At 46.6% G+C, this 15,071-nt stretch overlaps 2 protein-coding genes across 4 annotated transcripts in view; both read left to right on the top strand.

The window, feature by feature from the left end:
- Positions 1-1,225: 1,225 nt before the first annotated feature.
- kpna2 (karyopherin alpha 2 (RAG cohort 1, importin alpha 1)) lies at positions 1,226-4,894 on the top strand. Of its 2 annotated transcripts, none has more exons than XM_034593111.1 (11): positions 1,226-1,288; positions 1,501-1,586; positions 1,710-1,850; positions 2,613-2,701; positions 2,790-3,058; positions 3,160-3,254; positions 3,408-3,671; positions 3,765-3,998; positions 4,119-4,301; positions 4,424-4,573; positions 4,678-4,894. In XM_034593111.1, the coding sequence occupies exons 2-11, from the start codon at positions 1,533-1,535 to the stop codon at positions 4,765-4,767; spliced, it is 1,569 nt and encodes a 522-aa protein (XP_034449002.1). In that variant the 5' UTR covers positions 1,226-1,288; positions 1,501-1,532; the 3' UTR covers positions 4,768-4,894. The 2 variants fall into 2 exon arrangements, with proteins under 2 accessions (XP_034449002.1, XP_034449003.1); XM_034593112.1 differs by having other exon boundaries at positions 2,613-2,698; positions 2,787-3,058; positions 4,678-4,859.
- A 1,359-nt stretch (positions 4,895-6,253) lies between these two features.
- The window catches only part of smurf2 (SMAD specific E3 ubiquitin protein ligase 2), a 38,452-nt gene continuing 29,634 nt past the window's right edge, over positions 6,254-15,071 (top strand). The window contains exon 1 of one of the 2 annotated variants that reach the window (XM_034593085.1): positions 6,254-6,712. In XM_034593085.1, coding sequence (XP_034448976.1) covers positions 6,661-6,712 — 52 coding nt within the window. In that variant the 5' untranslated portion in view covers positions 6,254-6,660. The remainder of the gene's footprint in view (positions 6,713-15,071) is intronic. The other variant, XM_034593087.1, reaches the window with a different exon arrangement.

The raw sequence follows: 15,071 nt of genomic DNA, 5'->3' as shown, positions 1-15,071 counted from the left end.
TGACTGGAGGGTTCCTGGAACTTTTTAGCTATACACATAATTTCTAGCTGTTAGATTACAATATGGTGTTCAAATCTTTCTTAATTAGATCATGTAATGTGGAAAAAATGAGACAAAAACTGTAGATGAAATATTGTTTGAAAAGACAAAAGAGTTAACAGAAAGCCTATCACAGATTCTGGAGCCTTTCCACTCTTTGCTAAATGCTAGCTTCATGGACCTAGCTATTGTGCTGACTAAAAAGACTAAATAAAAAGACTTAATAACTATGCAATATCTATAGCCTAGCCTATATTATAGTAAACCTCATCACTTACCAATAGGGGACGAGCTCTGAATCATGGAAATAACGTAGATTTTCGTTCTATTTGATGCAGCCGCCATCTTGAAAAGCTTGTAAAATGACAAAAAAAAACATTTTTGTCAAAAAATGACCTAGGCCATTATTTTAGGAAGGTGACGATATAATAAAAAATAACAGATAAAATGTAAATTTTTCACTACAGCTGTTTTTTTTCATTATGGAGACATGAATGTTTACAATTCAAATTACAAAAAGTCAACATTTGGTCCTTGTAAGCTGAAAAAAACTGATTTATGTTTCATTACTTGTATTTTATTAACAATGTTCAAGGTGTAACAATTGAGGACATCACCTCGAGCTCGAGATGTTTTTTTTCTGACTGTGTAAAAGAATCGATTATTAGTCGTCTTTCCTTTGTTTCTGTTTTATTTGTTTTATGTATTTCAACATACAACAACATTAAAGATGTGATACACAGGAAGGAATACACTTTAACAGGAAATGCGTCACAACGTTGAATACGCACATGTGTCTCATTAGCCACAGTTTATGCACAGTACAAATAAACATCTGGCAGCACATAATAACTCATCTACTACACAAGTTTACTGAATCAGACTCCTGCATGGAAACAGACTTTTGTGTAGTGTGGAGTTTTAATTGTGTATTTCATGTACTTATATCGAATCTGTTTCGTTTCTCTGACGGTGAACTTGAAAATGAAAAATGTTTTAAACGCATTTATGAAAGGATAAGCACGTGGGCCGAAGTCCCCATGGGGCGACGGTGACGACGCTTCCTGCGCAAGTGACGCCACTTCCGGTGCGCCGTGCGGTATCTTTCGAACCGTCCAATGAGAGGAGGCGGCCGGATGCTCCAGCTCGAACGGACCAATCAGGAGGCGTTGTTGTGGGAATTTAAAGGTCTGTGCGGCTTCTTCCTCGCACAGCGGCTCGTTCTCCAGCTCAAGGTCGGTCCTGTTCTCTGAGTTATGAAAAATTAAATCTCGTATCTTACAGGAAACATTCACACGTTGACGCGTTTTAACTCGGCCGCTGTGTTCGCCGTGCTTCCGGGTGACGCCAGCTAGCTGCGGCTGTTTTAACGTCAGATTAGCTTGTTGCTCCAGGAAATCACGAGGCGGCTTCGAAGTGACGCGTCCGTTTCTCTCTCTCTTGTCTTTTTTAAAATCCACAGGAACCAACTCGTCTCCATCGTCGATTTAAACATGTCCGAGAACGATCGTCTCACCAGCTTCAAGAACAAAGGCAAAGATGCCGGGGTGAGTTTGTGCTTTTACTTGTTTAAAACTTCCGGACATTGTCTCCTTCCTGCACGCGAAGAAGAGCCGGTCTTTGTGACCCCCCCCCTGATTTGATTTTGATTTTTAATGTTAAAAACTCAGGAGCTCCGTCGCAGGAGGGTGGAGGTGAACGTGGAGCTCCGCAAAGCCAAGAAGGATGATCAGATGTTCAAGAGGAGGAACGTGTCCGCGTTCCCCGACGAGGCCACGTCTCCTCTGCAGGAGAGGACCCACAACTGTCAGGTATCCACACTGTTATTAAATCAAACTGGAAGATGATACTGTCTAATATGACCCATCAGCTGATTCCCCTCCCATAGTGTTTCATGAATTTAAATGTCTAACACAAATAGGTAAAGTTTGAAAGTGTTTTATCATAGTGAAAACAGTTAAAAGGCTAAATTAGTAGTTGTATTTATATGGCACCTGTCAGAAACAGTTGGAAGCCATTTGACAATCACCAGGGAGAAGCCGCGCCTGTAAGAAAATGCATCTTGAATAATAACAATTAACTTGTTCAGCACCGTTTAAAACCCAGTGACAAGGTGCTTTGAGATGAACATTTGAATTCAAACAATAGGTTACACAAGCAGTTTGAAGAGAAGAGTGATTAAAGTAGTTGGTCAGATCAGAAATGGGAGAGCACTCCTAGAGATATGTGTTAGATATGTGTTTTAATAACTGCAGACGACAGGAAACTGTTAAAGGGGACCAATTAAAAGTAGTTTGAAGTTAACACGGCAAAAGAGCAGTTGCAGAAATAAGAAATGTTAAAGGTGAGAAGTGGGGGGGAAAAAGTAGATTATAATAGTTTGGAAGATCAGGACTAGGAGTCCAGAATGGGCCTTAGATTAGAAGTCGGCAGTAAAGTCTTCTAAATTTTCCTGGAAGCCAAAATCAGGGTGAAATGCAATAAGGGGCAATGCAGTGGTTTATTTGTAAAGGTATTTATTTTGACTACCTCCCGTGAATACGTGTCTAATGGTCGTTTGTGACGACTCGCAGGCTTCCATGCCGTGGACGGTTGAAGAGATCATCACAGGAGTGAACAGTGGTAACGTCGAGTCCCAGCTCCAGGCTACACAGGCTGCACGGTAATAACGGTTCATATACATGTACATTGTTTTACTCTCACTACCCATTGTTCCTTCACTTACATTCACTCTATTGTCCCGAACGCAGGAAGCTTCTGTCCCGGGACAAGAACCCTCCCATCAACCAGCTGATCAGCGCCGGCCTGATCCCCAAGTTTGTGGCGTTCCTGGGGCTCGTGGACTGTCCTCCCATCCAGTTCGAGGCGTCCTGGGCTCTGACCAACATCGCCTCCGGGACGTCCGACCAGACGTCTGCTGTCGTGGAGGGCGGGGCCATCCAGGCCTTCATCAGCCTGGTCACGTCCACGCACCAGCACATCAGCGAGCAGGCCGTCTGGGCCCTTGGAAACATTGCTGGTAATTCACAGATTACATTTTTGTATTTTTGAAAGTATGGCCACAACTATTGGTTTTGAGGCGACAGGTCATAATCTCTCTTTCTCCCTTTTTTTGTCCAGGTGATGGATCGGCGTTGAGAGACCGGGTCATCAAGCACGGAGCTGTGGCCCCTCTGCTCAGTCTGGTGGCGGTCCCTGACCTCGCTGTATTTAATGTGAGTGTTTTGTGTGTATGAGTAAATTCAAATTTGACCCACCCAACCACATTTACGCCTCCTGTTGTCCACTAGGGGGCGACCTAAGTTAACCAAATGCTGCTCCTGGTCAAACTGACCCCTTCACTTCTCTCTTGCTTGATTGCTTTGCAGACCGGCTACGTGAGAAATGTGACATGGACGCTGTCAAACCTCTGCCGCAACAAGAACCCCTCCCCACCTATGGCGGCCATCCAGCAGATCTTACCCGCTCTCGTCCGTCTGCTGCACCACGATGATCGGGAGGTGTTGGCTGACGCGTGTTGGGCCCTTTCTTACCTGACCGACGGCTCCAATGACCGCATCCAGGTGGTCGTCCAAACCGGCATAATCCCTCGCCTTGTGAAGCTGCTTGGCTTTGACGAGCTGGCCGTCATTGTAAGTATACAGTCGTCTTTGTGCTCCCTGCGTGTGCAGCGGCTCCTCGGGCTCTCCTAGATTTTAAATGACCCCCTTCACCCTTTCCCTCAGACCCCTTCGCTGCGCGCCATCGGCAACATCGTGACCGGTACAGACGAGCAGACGCAGGCGGTGCTTGACGCCAGCGCCCTGTCCATGTTCCCCCGACTGCTGCGCCACAAGAGAGCCAACATCCAGAAGGAGGCCGCCTGGACTCTGTCCAACATCACTGCAGGGAGAGACACCCAAATCCAGGAGGTCATCGACTCGGGCATCGTCCCGTACATGGTCGAAACTCTTGCTAAGGTAAGTTGAGTTTGTCTCACTAGTGGGGGACTATAAGTTTATTTTTACCAGTGCACTTCTGTAGAATTACCTTCCTGCATTACTCTAACTTTTGATGTGTTTATCCTCTTTTCTCTGCAGGGAGACTACAAAACTCAGAAGGAGGCTGTGTGGGCCATTACAAACTTCACCAGCGGGGGCAATGTCCAGCAGGTGGTTTATCTTGTTCAGGCCAATGTGATCGAGCCTCTTCTGAGTCTGCTCTCCTCCAAGGACAGCAAAATTGTCCTCGTCATCTTGGATGCCATCACCAATATCTTCCTGGTGAGTGGATTCTCGCGGCAAAATATAAATGTTTGTGTGTAAACATTTATTCCTGGTTTTTATTGGTACTGCTGATTAGTCATTATTGCCGTGTAACGCTTGTTTTTTTTTTTTTGTTTCAGGCTGGTGATAAAATCGGGGAGTCGGACAAGCTGAGTCTAATGATGGAGGAATGCGGTGGACTGGACAGGATTGAATCGCTGCAGTCTCATGAGAACGAGATGGTTTACAAAGCATCCCTCAACCTGATTGAGAAATACTTCTCTGCGGAGGTGAGTGTCTTCAAAGATGCTTGGACTGATTTTTTTTATTTTTTATTTTCATGCCATCGCCCCGAGTTGTTCTAACCGTTTTTCTATCTTCTTGATTTTTAAAGGACGAGGAGGTGGAGTCTGTGGCCCCAGAAGCCACCAGCGATGGTTATGCTTTCCAGATCAGTGAGAGCCAGAGCACTTTCGATTTCTAGAGGACGTTCTAATCCCTCTTACTTCTACTGTACCCTCCTTACCACTGTTTGTCCTTTTGTATGTTCTGTACATACTCTTTTAACTTGACTGAGAAAAGATGATTGTAAATAAAGTTGTCAGATGATGTTTGAGTGTTTTTATTTTTGCCAAGTGTGATGCGCCTTCTTTTAAACTGGTCGGTCACATGTCAGGAAACAGTGTAGATGTTATAGTGTATTTTTAATAGTTGCATTAGTTTTTAGGTGTCAGATGTATTTACATAATTCTCCTTTAATAAATATGGAACTTAAAATGAACAATCAGTACAATGTAAAATAGAAATGAAGTACATGTCGCAAGGTAATTAAATGTTAGTTGTTTCAACCAGGAGTATAAATAAGAACATGATATAAAACGTCCTTAATAAGAATCACATAAATAGATGTGGGGACGTTCTGAGACAAGTTCTTGTATGGTTCCAAAAGATATCGACCCATGTGGTGCCTTTCAATATGCTGCGCATGAACTCAGAAGATTAATTTTCCACCAAATCATTTATTCATTCATGCAGCATTTTCAATGTCTCCATATTTCTGGACTCTGCCCAATCCCATCAAAAGAGACAATGCTCCTTTTGGTACATTTGAGATCTATCCCCGAGTAAGCACATGCCTAACAGAGTATTATAGTATGAAGTGTGCAATTATGCTAATATTACAGGTAAATGCTCACATGTGCAAATTTATTTTAATTAAATTGTTAAAGTTTGGGGTGTGGGTTAGAAAACCTTGTGTTATGAATGTGAACCATGCTGTAGAATTGTCTAAAAACAAAACTGTAGCCCCCTTGATTTAGAGAAATCCTGTATCTGCCACTGGTTAATGTCTCAAATGTACAAATGTACGAGTTAAATTAAATCATAAAATAAGGGGGGGGATTTAGAAAACCTTGCTTCATGATTTACTGCCCCCACATTTAAAATTGTGGCCCCTGATTGAGAAGAATCCTACATTCGCCACCGCTAAATGAAATAAAGCTATTAAACTTTTAAGGATTTATAAAACGTTGCATTATGAATGTGAACCACGCTGGAGAAGCGTCTACCTCCCCCCCAAAGTGGGACCCCTTAATGTCCCCTGGGTTAGAATAAACCTAGATCAGCCACTGCTCAATATTTCCATATACAAATTAAATTAAATCATAAACTAATGTTTCAGGGGGTTTATAAAACGTTGCTTTGTGAATGTGCACCACGCTGGAGAATGTTACTGCCCCCTCCCCACATTGTGGCCCCTACATGGCCCCTACATGGCCCCTGATTTAGAGAAAACTCTGCTAAATGAAATAAAACTCTAAAAAGGTGTGAAGGATTAATAAAACATAAAAAGTGTAAGAGCGTGAGGATGAATCCAGCCTCCCTCCCTGGATGTGACCCCCCGCCGGAGGAGCGTGTGACTCCCCCCCCCCTCGGAGTGTCGTCACCGGGCAGCTCCCTCCAGCAGCCTCCCCGAGCCGGGCTCTTAAAAGCGGCGGCTCCACACTGAGCGGAGCGGAGCGGAGGACCGGGGCCAGACAGCGGCTCCTCCCGGACATGTGAACACGAACCCCGCGGCTCCTCCAGTGCACAAGTGCCCCCCTCTCTCAGCTCCACTCCTCCTCCTCCTCCACCTCCTCCTCCTTTATCTCTGCCTTTATCTCCCTCCCTCTTTCTCTTTTTTTTTGTGGGGGGTTTAATTTTTCCCGGAGCCATCGCGGCGGCAGTTCGCTCCACATCCGGGCCACGGTGCGTTGACTCCATTATTGTCCAAAAGTGGCGGAGTGCTCCATCAAACCTTTCCCCCCCACCCACCACCACCACCACCGTGCATTCTGAAGACACGCTACGCGGGAGTGGAGGCCGGGACCCGGAGGACATGTCTAACCAAGGAGTTCGGCGGAACGGCCCGGTGAAGCTGCGACTAACAGGTAGCTAGCTCCGCTTCTTCTACCCCCGAGTCGGTTCTCCTCCCCCCGCACACACTAGCTAGGAGGGCTCGGTGTATTTCTTGGACGGGAGCAGCTCCCCCCCCCCCCGGGGCCACGGAGTTGGCTCTTCTACCGGTTGTCCCCCCCCCCCCCCCCCCCCCTCAATATCCGCGGCTGTGTAACATTCATAACAATGTGCCCCCCCCCCCCCCCCCTGGTTCTATTGACGTGCAGATAAAACCTGATATCTGAATTTCACTGCTCTTGGAATTAGACTCAACCGAGCGACGGCAGCAGGAACACGGCTCCTGAAGTAGCTGCATGTTCCGCCGCTCCGCCCCGGGAGTTGTGTTGCCTGCGGGGTGGGGGGGGAACCACAACGGGATTATTCCACCAATATCTGCACATTAACACGTAAAAACACCCCCCCCTCCCTCGGTGCATTGTAACACTGCCCCTGCACACACACACACAGAGGGGGCTCGGGTAAAGTTGGCTAGCTTGCTGTTAGCCTAGCCACACAGGCTGCCAGGCTAGCTGCAGCCGAGCCCCTCTGCCAGCCCCCACACCCGGGTAGGAGATGACAGGCAGCTCCACAGGTCCCACCGACCGTGTGCAACCGACCGGGTCCCGCATCTGCTCACTGACAGACAGCTGCCCTCCCTTTTAGACAGCTCCGGCATCGGACCCCCCTTTCGCTCCTGCACTGCAAGTCCGGCTTTAAAGGGATAATTCACCCGTTATCCACTCAGCTCTGTGCTGATGGAGGTGGGGGGGGGGGGGGGTGAACGGCGTTGCAGCCAAATGCAATGCAACTGAAGTGAATGGTTATTAATTCTGCAAATGTAGAAATACAACATAACATGCCTCCATGCTGCTCGTGCTGTATCATCCAAGTGTCTGCAAGCCCAGACATTCAAATTCTACTGGAACTGGCAGAGCTGCAGGCGACAGGCGACATTCAGGCTCAAAACCCGGTGTAAATGATGTTGTCTCGAGTCGAATTTGAATGTCGGTGCTTGCGGACACTTGGATGACACCACAGCAGCCGTATGGAGGCAGAGGTGGTTGTTTTTATTACGTTTAAAGAACAGGTCACCATTGTATTGGATTTGGCTGCAACGCCGTTTTACCCCTGAAACTCCCAAAAGGGTTTTTTTATAGACTCAAACCCTCCAATCGACACAGTGGTGAGGAGATAATGAGTGAACTTTAAGTTTTGGGTGAACTACATACTTGCATGTTGTCATCCACTTTCCAGGCTGGAGGCATTTCTTCTCCGTGGAGAAGTGTGTGTGTGTGCAGCGCAGGCTGGACGTCTCGCTCCCTCTCTCCACCTCAGCTGTTTGGGTTTTTGCCTTTTCAACACAAACAGGGGGGGAAAAGGTTTACACAGTGTTTTGACCGGGACACGTTCCCAGCAGCTGCCCTCCGCGTCTGATGTTCGTCCAGGGCTCGTCCACTTCTATCAGGAAGGGGCCAAATTAAATATTTAGCATGGTGCAGTCTCTGATGGGAATGAAGTGGAGACGAGGAGGAGGGATATTTAATGAGAGGGATGTGATGAGCTGGAGGTGCAAGGTGGCCAAGGACAGCAGGGCTTCAGTGTGGTTGTTACACAGGTGTTGTATCCTCCAGGGTCCACAGCATCACAGAGATTAACTACAAGCGTCCACTGTTTAATCTCGCATACGTTAAAACAAACGCTGATATTTTGTCCTCGCTCTCAGATGTTCGTTGTCGACGTCTGGAACTCGACACAATGAGTTTTCAACCGTCGCTCTGGCTCCGCTCTGCTTGTTGTGTGTTGTTATTTTACACAACATCAACATATGGTTGTATTGTTCTCACATGCACCTGCTTTGGTCATAATGGTTGTTTTTATATCCACATTTCATTCACTTTCGGTTTCACTTAAATTTGCTTTGTGGTAAGTTTTCCTTGCCAAAACAAGAAGCTTCTTTAGCAAGTTCATGTCTTTCTGCTTGAACGTTAATGTTGCATATTTAATATAGTGTCTGTGCTGTATAATGATCTTTATTGATTAAAAAAATCACCGTCTCATCTCTACTTCCAACATAGTTAAGTTCTTGTAGAGAAATTTACGTCGGGCTGGTTTTGAGCACTTTGCAATGTTATATTTGAACAGTTTTGACAGTTTGAATTGTTAACTATTCATAACCTGTTACATGGGCATAAACCTGTTATAGATAAACACGTTACTGGTCTCGTTCTTCCCCTTAAACTGGCATCAGTTTGTCACTGCGTAAAAAAACTGGTTACTTCCCCCCCGATGTCCCTCAGAGACGCGTCGCCACAAAATGTGTCTGCGTGCAGCTCTCGTGTTGAAAGTCCAGAGGGGCCCGTTAGGTCGTGAATTAGTTTTGTCACCGCACTTTGAGATGGACCGCAGTGGTCTCCCGGTGGAATGCTAAGAATGTGAGTCCACTGTGAAAAAAAAATGGCGAGAGCAGGACCTCGCAGTGCACCTCTCCTCTCGATGTGCTGCAAACGATTAATCCTCAAAAGAATAATGTAATATTGTGCCCCTGACATCATAAGGACGCTCTATAGGAAGGCGGCCGTCTGGTGGTAAAGCACAAGTGCTCACTTTCGTATACTCTCATTATGTGTTTCTTTGTTTAGCTCTGCACAGCTGTGTGTGTACGAGGATTGTGCGATTGCTGCTTGGGGAGAAACGGCCCCAGAAAGTGTCACCGGGACATCGTAGCCGCATGTTGTCATCTGTGCTTCAGTCAAGTTTTGACACATAGTTGTCGATGAGTCTGTTTCCAGGCAGGTTGTGAATGATGAGCTGCTCCATTTAAAAACAGGCCTGTAGCTGTTTGTGCTGCGGGCGTCTCTCCGCGCTGACAACCCCCCTGTCCATTTGAACCAGATGTTGCAGATGTTTGCCAGCTATTAAACTGGAAAAATATGGCAAGCAAGCTGCTAAAACTAACACTTGGGGTGAGAATTGCCCCTTGACTACACGGGACAGGTTTCCATTATTCTCCGCAGCTGATCTCTCCTAAATCACACGACACACAAACACAGGTTGTGGCGTAACATGCGCGATCCATCGGGTCGTAAATTACGTCGTCGAGACACGGCTCGTTGCTTTGTCTGATCATTCTTAAATTCTGTCATGCTGACATAGCTCATGGCATAATTTGCACCACTTTCCAGGCAGCCATAAATCTGATGACACACTGCCGAGTGCCAAGTCAGAGTTCCCTTTTAATGGGATTGAGACTTTGCAGAGGAGAGAGCGAGGCATTCCTCCCATTCATCGCAAGCTGATCACATATTAGATAGAAAACGATGCTCCGTCTTTGCCCTTTTTGAATAAATTGTGTGCACCAGAGTAGTAAATGAGCTGCTGTTTGTTTGATTTTCTGGTCGGATTCAGGGTCTTGACGTTTATTGCCGTTTGTGTCTTAGCCGGGAGTTTACATTCGACTTGTTAAGCATATGGTTTGCTCGTCTGAATTCTTTGGCGCGGTGCAGCCCAGCGAAGAGAGCTATCTCAGTGGGATTCCCTAGAATTCTCCATTCGCATTCCCACCTCTTCCTCTCTGAGTCACTCCTGTTCTTTCCGACTGGAGACTTCTTCCCCTCAGACCAAGTCCAAAGCATATTTCACTCCCACCCTCACTAACTGAGCTTCCTCCACGTTTTCTTGATTTTGTCTGACGTCCGAAAAATGATCCGCATTTAAACGTGCTGCAGACGATTCTACAAAAAGAGCAAGTACTTTTTTATTTTTGTGGATGAAATCGAATTGAATAAAATGCAGCTTCTCTTTTCCCTTGTAAGACGACACAGATGCTCCCCCGAGCATAAAGCAGACTTATTTCAAAGATGCAACAAAGGCCCTGGGCTTTCACACTGGCTCACTGTGTGGCTCCCAGTGAAAGACCAACGTCTCTCCCTTTTCAGGGCAGCTTGCTCTGACTGTAGCCCACAGATGGGGGGTCTTTGGATGTTGGATAATTGAAGAAGAAACCCCCCCACAGCTGGGCAGAGATGTGAGTGTGAAGGCACAGGACCTGATGATCAAGAGAGTTTTAATGTGGTCGGAGCCGGCGCTTGGCACATTCATGTGGTCTTCGTCAGAGCCGCTTTACAGAGTGGCTGCATGGAAGTGATTTGGGTTCATCTGGGTGTTCAGACAGGATACGTTGTAAATACACAGTGATTAGCTGCATGTGGTGAACTGTTGAGTCTACCGGCTGTTCATGTATTTTCAGCAAACATTTCCAAAAAATTTTTGCTTGAGCAAGATGTAAAAGAAAACAAATTAACCGTGGCAAAAGAACAGAAAATAAATGAGGTTCAAAACGGGAACGTAACAACGATTATTGCATTTCATTTTCACACATTCTTCTTCCCCCCCCCCCCGCTGAGGGCCTCCCATCATTTTTAAATTGTTCCATCAATTAATTGACCGGCCGGGGGTTTGGCTTTCCTGTTGGTTCAGCTGCTCTTCAATGAGGACAAAGCCCTCTGCGGTTGCTCTACCGTCAACCGCCACCAGCAACGGCCCGGAGGAGACCAGATGTAGCGTGTGGGGGGGGGGGGGGGGGGGGGAGAGACAGAGAGAGAGAGGACAGCTTCTTACTGAGGAAGTGCTCCCCCGACCCAAACACTTGTCCAAACGTCACCCCCTGACAGGTGGGGTCCAGAATCCCCCTTTTGAGGTTCCGCCACAACAGTAACGAACTGCAGTCATATTACTCAGCGGGATATTGGGCGTTTTGCCTGTTGCTTGTGTATCGCTGGGTGGTTTACAACTCTCTGTCCTGTCACTGGATTATAACAGCGTGCAGTGGGTTTGATTAGCGGGCGGCGTGTGTGGTTTGGGGAAGACTGACTGTCTCTCTCCCGGCCGCGCAGATCGTCAACACTTCAGAATTGCAGCTTTGTAACATCGTCAACAGCTAATATTTTGTTTCCTGTGTCCTCGCAGCCTGTTTCATTTAGAGCCTGAAAGAAAAAAACTTACAAACAATGTCATGTTCATACACGAGAGTCCTACATCAGTGATTTCCAACCAAGGCTGCTGGTAGGGGGTACTTCTGCAGTTGTTAAGGGGAACATACAAGATTTACAGCTCAGCTAATGTGAAAAAATACAGCAAATCCACATGAGTGTCCATGAACATTATGTAGAAACTGTTTCTGAATAGTTATAAGTTGCTGAAAATGATCAAGAGGATTGAGTGATTGATGAATCAACCACTGATCCCCTGAAAATCTCCTAAAATGTTCCTAAGGGGCTGCATGTGAGCCGGTCTGACTCAGTTCCTCCTGACAGTTTCCTAAACGTTACCTGCCAGCGCCCGAGTAAAACGTCCAGAAAAATGTCCGTGTGAGTTTGCGGAATGAAAATTCAGGATGATCCTCATGATATTTATTTACATCTCAGTGTAGGATCCATACAATGGGCCTCGGACGCTCAGTGGTCGTGTGCATGCTGTGAGGGAGAAGTGCTAATCCTCCTGGGTGGTTTGGGAAAGAGCCTCTTCAAAGGCCTGCTCTGTTAACCTGGTTGTGGTGGTTAATGGGTCAGAATTGGATTAGTGGTGAGTGTAAGGGGGGGGGGGGGAGCTCCAGTGAGAACTAAACTGAATCTTGTCCGCAGGCTCTTCTATCATTCCTGCCAGGCTGTTCTTCGTGCCGTCCCCTCGGCTGACCTCGCTGGCTCCTCTATTTCTTGCCTCTTTCCCAAATTAGTGCTCACTTTGAAGTTAGGAACTCCTCTTGAAGTTTTTTTTTGTTTTTTTTTTAAATCTGAAGCAGTTGCATGCATATCCTGTGTCGGTATAGAAACTGAATTGTTTGACTTTGGACTGAAGATAAGTGTAGCATCAGATATTTCCATTTAGATCTTGTTTTATTGCGCTTGTAATTCATATGGCTGTTATGCTCAGGATGGACATGGAGCTTTTAGCTGCTGTTGTTGTTGTTGTTGATTGTGTAGTTTGAAACCACTGGAGTAATTATCTTTGTTGCCACTGTGTATTTCATATGTGAAAGGCCAACTCCTGACCCCATTGCCTTGAGAATTAATGTCTGAAAATGGCTTATCACAGCCAGGCCAGTTCCAATGCGGTGCCGGTACAACGGAGATCTGTCCTCCAATCATTACACTGGTCAATGTTTTACTATTCTGGAAGGTGAAGGCTGTTTGGTTTTGAATCGAGCTCTGGCATTGGACTCGTTTCCTGCTTCCTTTGTCTGTGTTTATTATATTCATCATCTAACCAGTGTGCCCGGGTGAGATCACTCGCAGCAAGTTTGCACAAAGTCTTACTGGCTCTTACAGATATCCACGCAGGCAAAGGTGCTTTCACTTTCCCCAGAACCAGCGGTGGAGGCCGGGTGGCCCGAGCGCTGCTGCCCAGCTGTCTGACGAGGGAGGGGGGGTAACCTGAGATTAATTCTTCAACGTGCCGGCTCTGCTTTAAACCTGGATGGACACGGGTTGATACGATTATCTCTGACTAACCTCAAGCAGATGGGGCTCTCTCCAGTCTCCACTAGTGGGGGGGGCGTGCTGGTGCGAAAGCCGCAAGACGCCAGCAGCTGACTGGAGGCGTCTGTCCGTGCCTCGGCCTGACGTTTGAGCCCCTCTCAGTCCTCTGAGGAGACGGGATCAGAAGAGAGATGTTTATATTCACACCGGATCACATTTCAAATGGCATCGCTGCTAAAGTTGAACAAATACACCGCAGGAGATTCCTGTGTAGTAGAGTACAGAGACGCAAATGGGATATTTCTACGATGAGGTTTTTTACTCCCTAACCCTCTTGCCTCAGATGTAGAGGAATCCTAAGTATGCACAGATCCCCGTAGGTTCTCACTATTCATCGTCTACTCGCGAAGACTCTTGTGATGGGGGCCCTGATGTTGCGGAACTTCCTGATAAGAGTTGAGATTTGTTTCCCAGGAAATTCATGGTGAATCTAACCTTCTAATCTAGAACTGGGAGTGCCACATGCCTGATGATTCAGCTCGCAGGCAGATGTTACAGAAACTCATGTTGGGGAATGTTCAGGGATGTAGACTCGTGTTTATTCTTCTGAACTTTAATATTACATGCAAAGCACTTGATGTACCCTTCACACACAGCTTCAGGCTGAAACAGTCCTTTTTAGGTTGATGACATTACCGTGAAGTTACTGCCACCTTGTTTTTTTTCAGGACTGAATGAAATAATTGTTTGGATAACTGAACAAACTAACCTCAGGCTTGTGATAGTCACATGCTGTGTTCTCAACACATAAACGTATTGTTTTTGTAGCTTAAAACTCATCCTTTAAGGACCTTAATTTCATCTGTTAATAAAGCATTTGACACATTCCCCAGTACTGAAAGCATTTTCTCCACAGTTAAAAATAACCCCAGAGAATATGGCTGCGAGGAGTGATTTTATTTAAGTGTGGCTAAATTTGGCTCAGTCGTGATAACACAGGTCCTGTAGACACGCGTCATGTAATGTCAACACAAGCAGCACCTAGTAAAAGATGTTTATTGCACACACCTTCACAAGGCGGCAGTCGGCCATGGCTTCTTATCGAGAGATATATATTTTTTATTCTTCCAGGTTCACGTCTGTCTTGTGGTGTCGGAAATATTTCTGCTGTATGCAACCCCCCCCCCCCCACCCCCTAGAAGGTTTCAGGAAAATGCCCAGACTTCTGGGAATGTCTGGAACCAGCTCCAGTGAGACGTTAAGGGCTCATGTTGATAGTTGCTGATGATGAACACCTCGCGTTACAAAGAAATGAGGGAGGATATTGTGATTACGACATGATTACTGCCCTCTCTCTTAGAAGTGGCTGAGGGCCTTCTCCGTCCAACGCGTTTATGTAGAAAAGGAAAAATACGGCTGGGTGGCAATGACGTAACACTGCTCCCAGCTGAAGTTGAGAAATCATTCTTAGAAACTAAAACTCTCAAGGATTTGAGGGGGGAAAAACCGAAGTGGGGAAGCAAAGCCATAAATTTGGCAATTAACGCGGCAGTGTGGTGTTCCTCCACTTCTGCTAAACAGGTTGGTACCATCCACTCTTCCCCACTGCCGGTCGGGCCAGGCCCTCTTCTCTACTCTCCTCCATTACATCAGAGGAGGCGACGGAGCCAAGACGCCAGGAGAGCCGTGCAGTCACTCACGGCAGCGCCTCGTCCCAGCCAACAAGCGGTGCAAGCTTGCAGAAGCACGAGCTCCCAGTTTTGACTTCTCACTTTGTGGCAGCGGTGATGGTACTGTGGAAGACTTTACTCGCCTGGCTGACTCTCTGTTAAGCACATTGTATCACAGAGTGGAAAGAGCGAGTGATGCACTGTGCAGA

This window comes from Hippoglossus hippoglossus, chromosome 8 (assembly GCF_009819705.1).
Source record: "Hippoglossus hippoglossus isolate fHipHip1 chromosome 8, fHipHip1.pri, whole genome shotgun sequence".
NCBI lineage: Eukaryota > Metazoa > Chordata > Actinopteri > Pleuronectiformes > Pleuronectidae > Hippoglossus > Hippoglossus hippoglossus.
The sequence above is the reverse complement of the archived record's forward strand: the minus strand, read 5'-3'. Positions and strand labels throughout refer to the sequence as shown.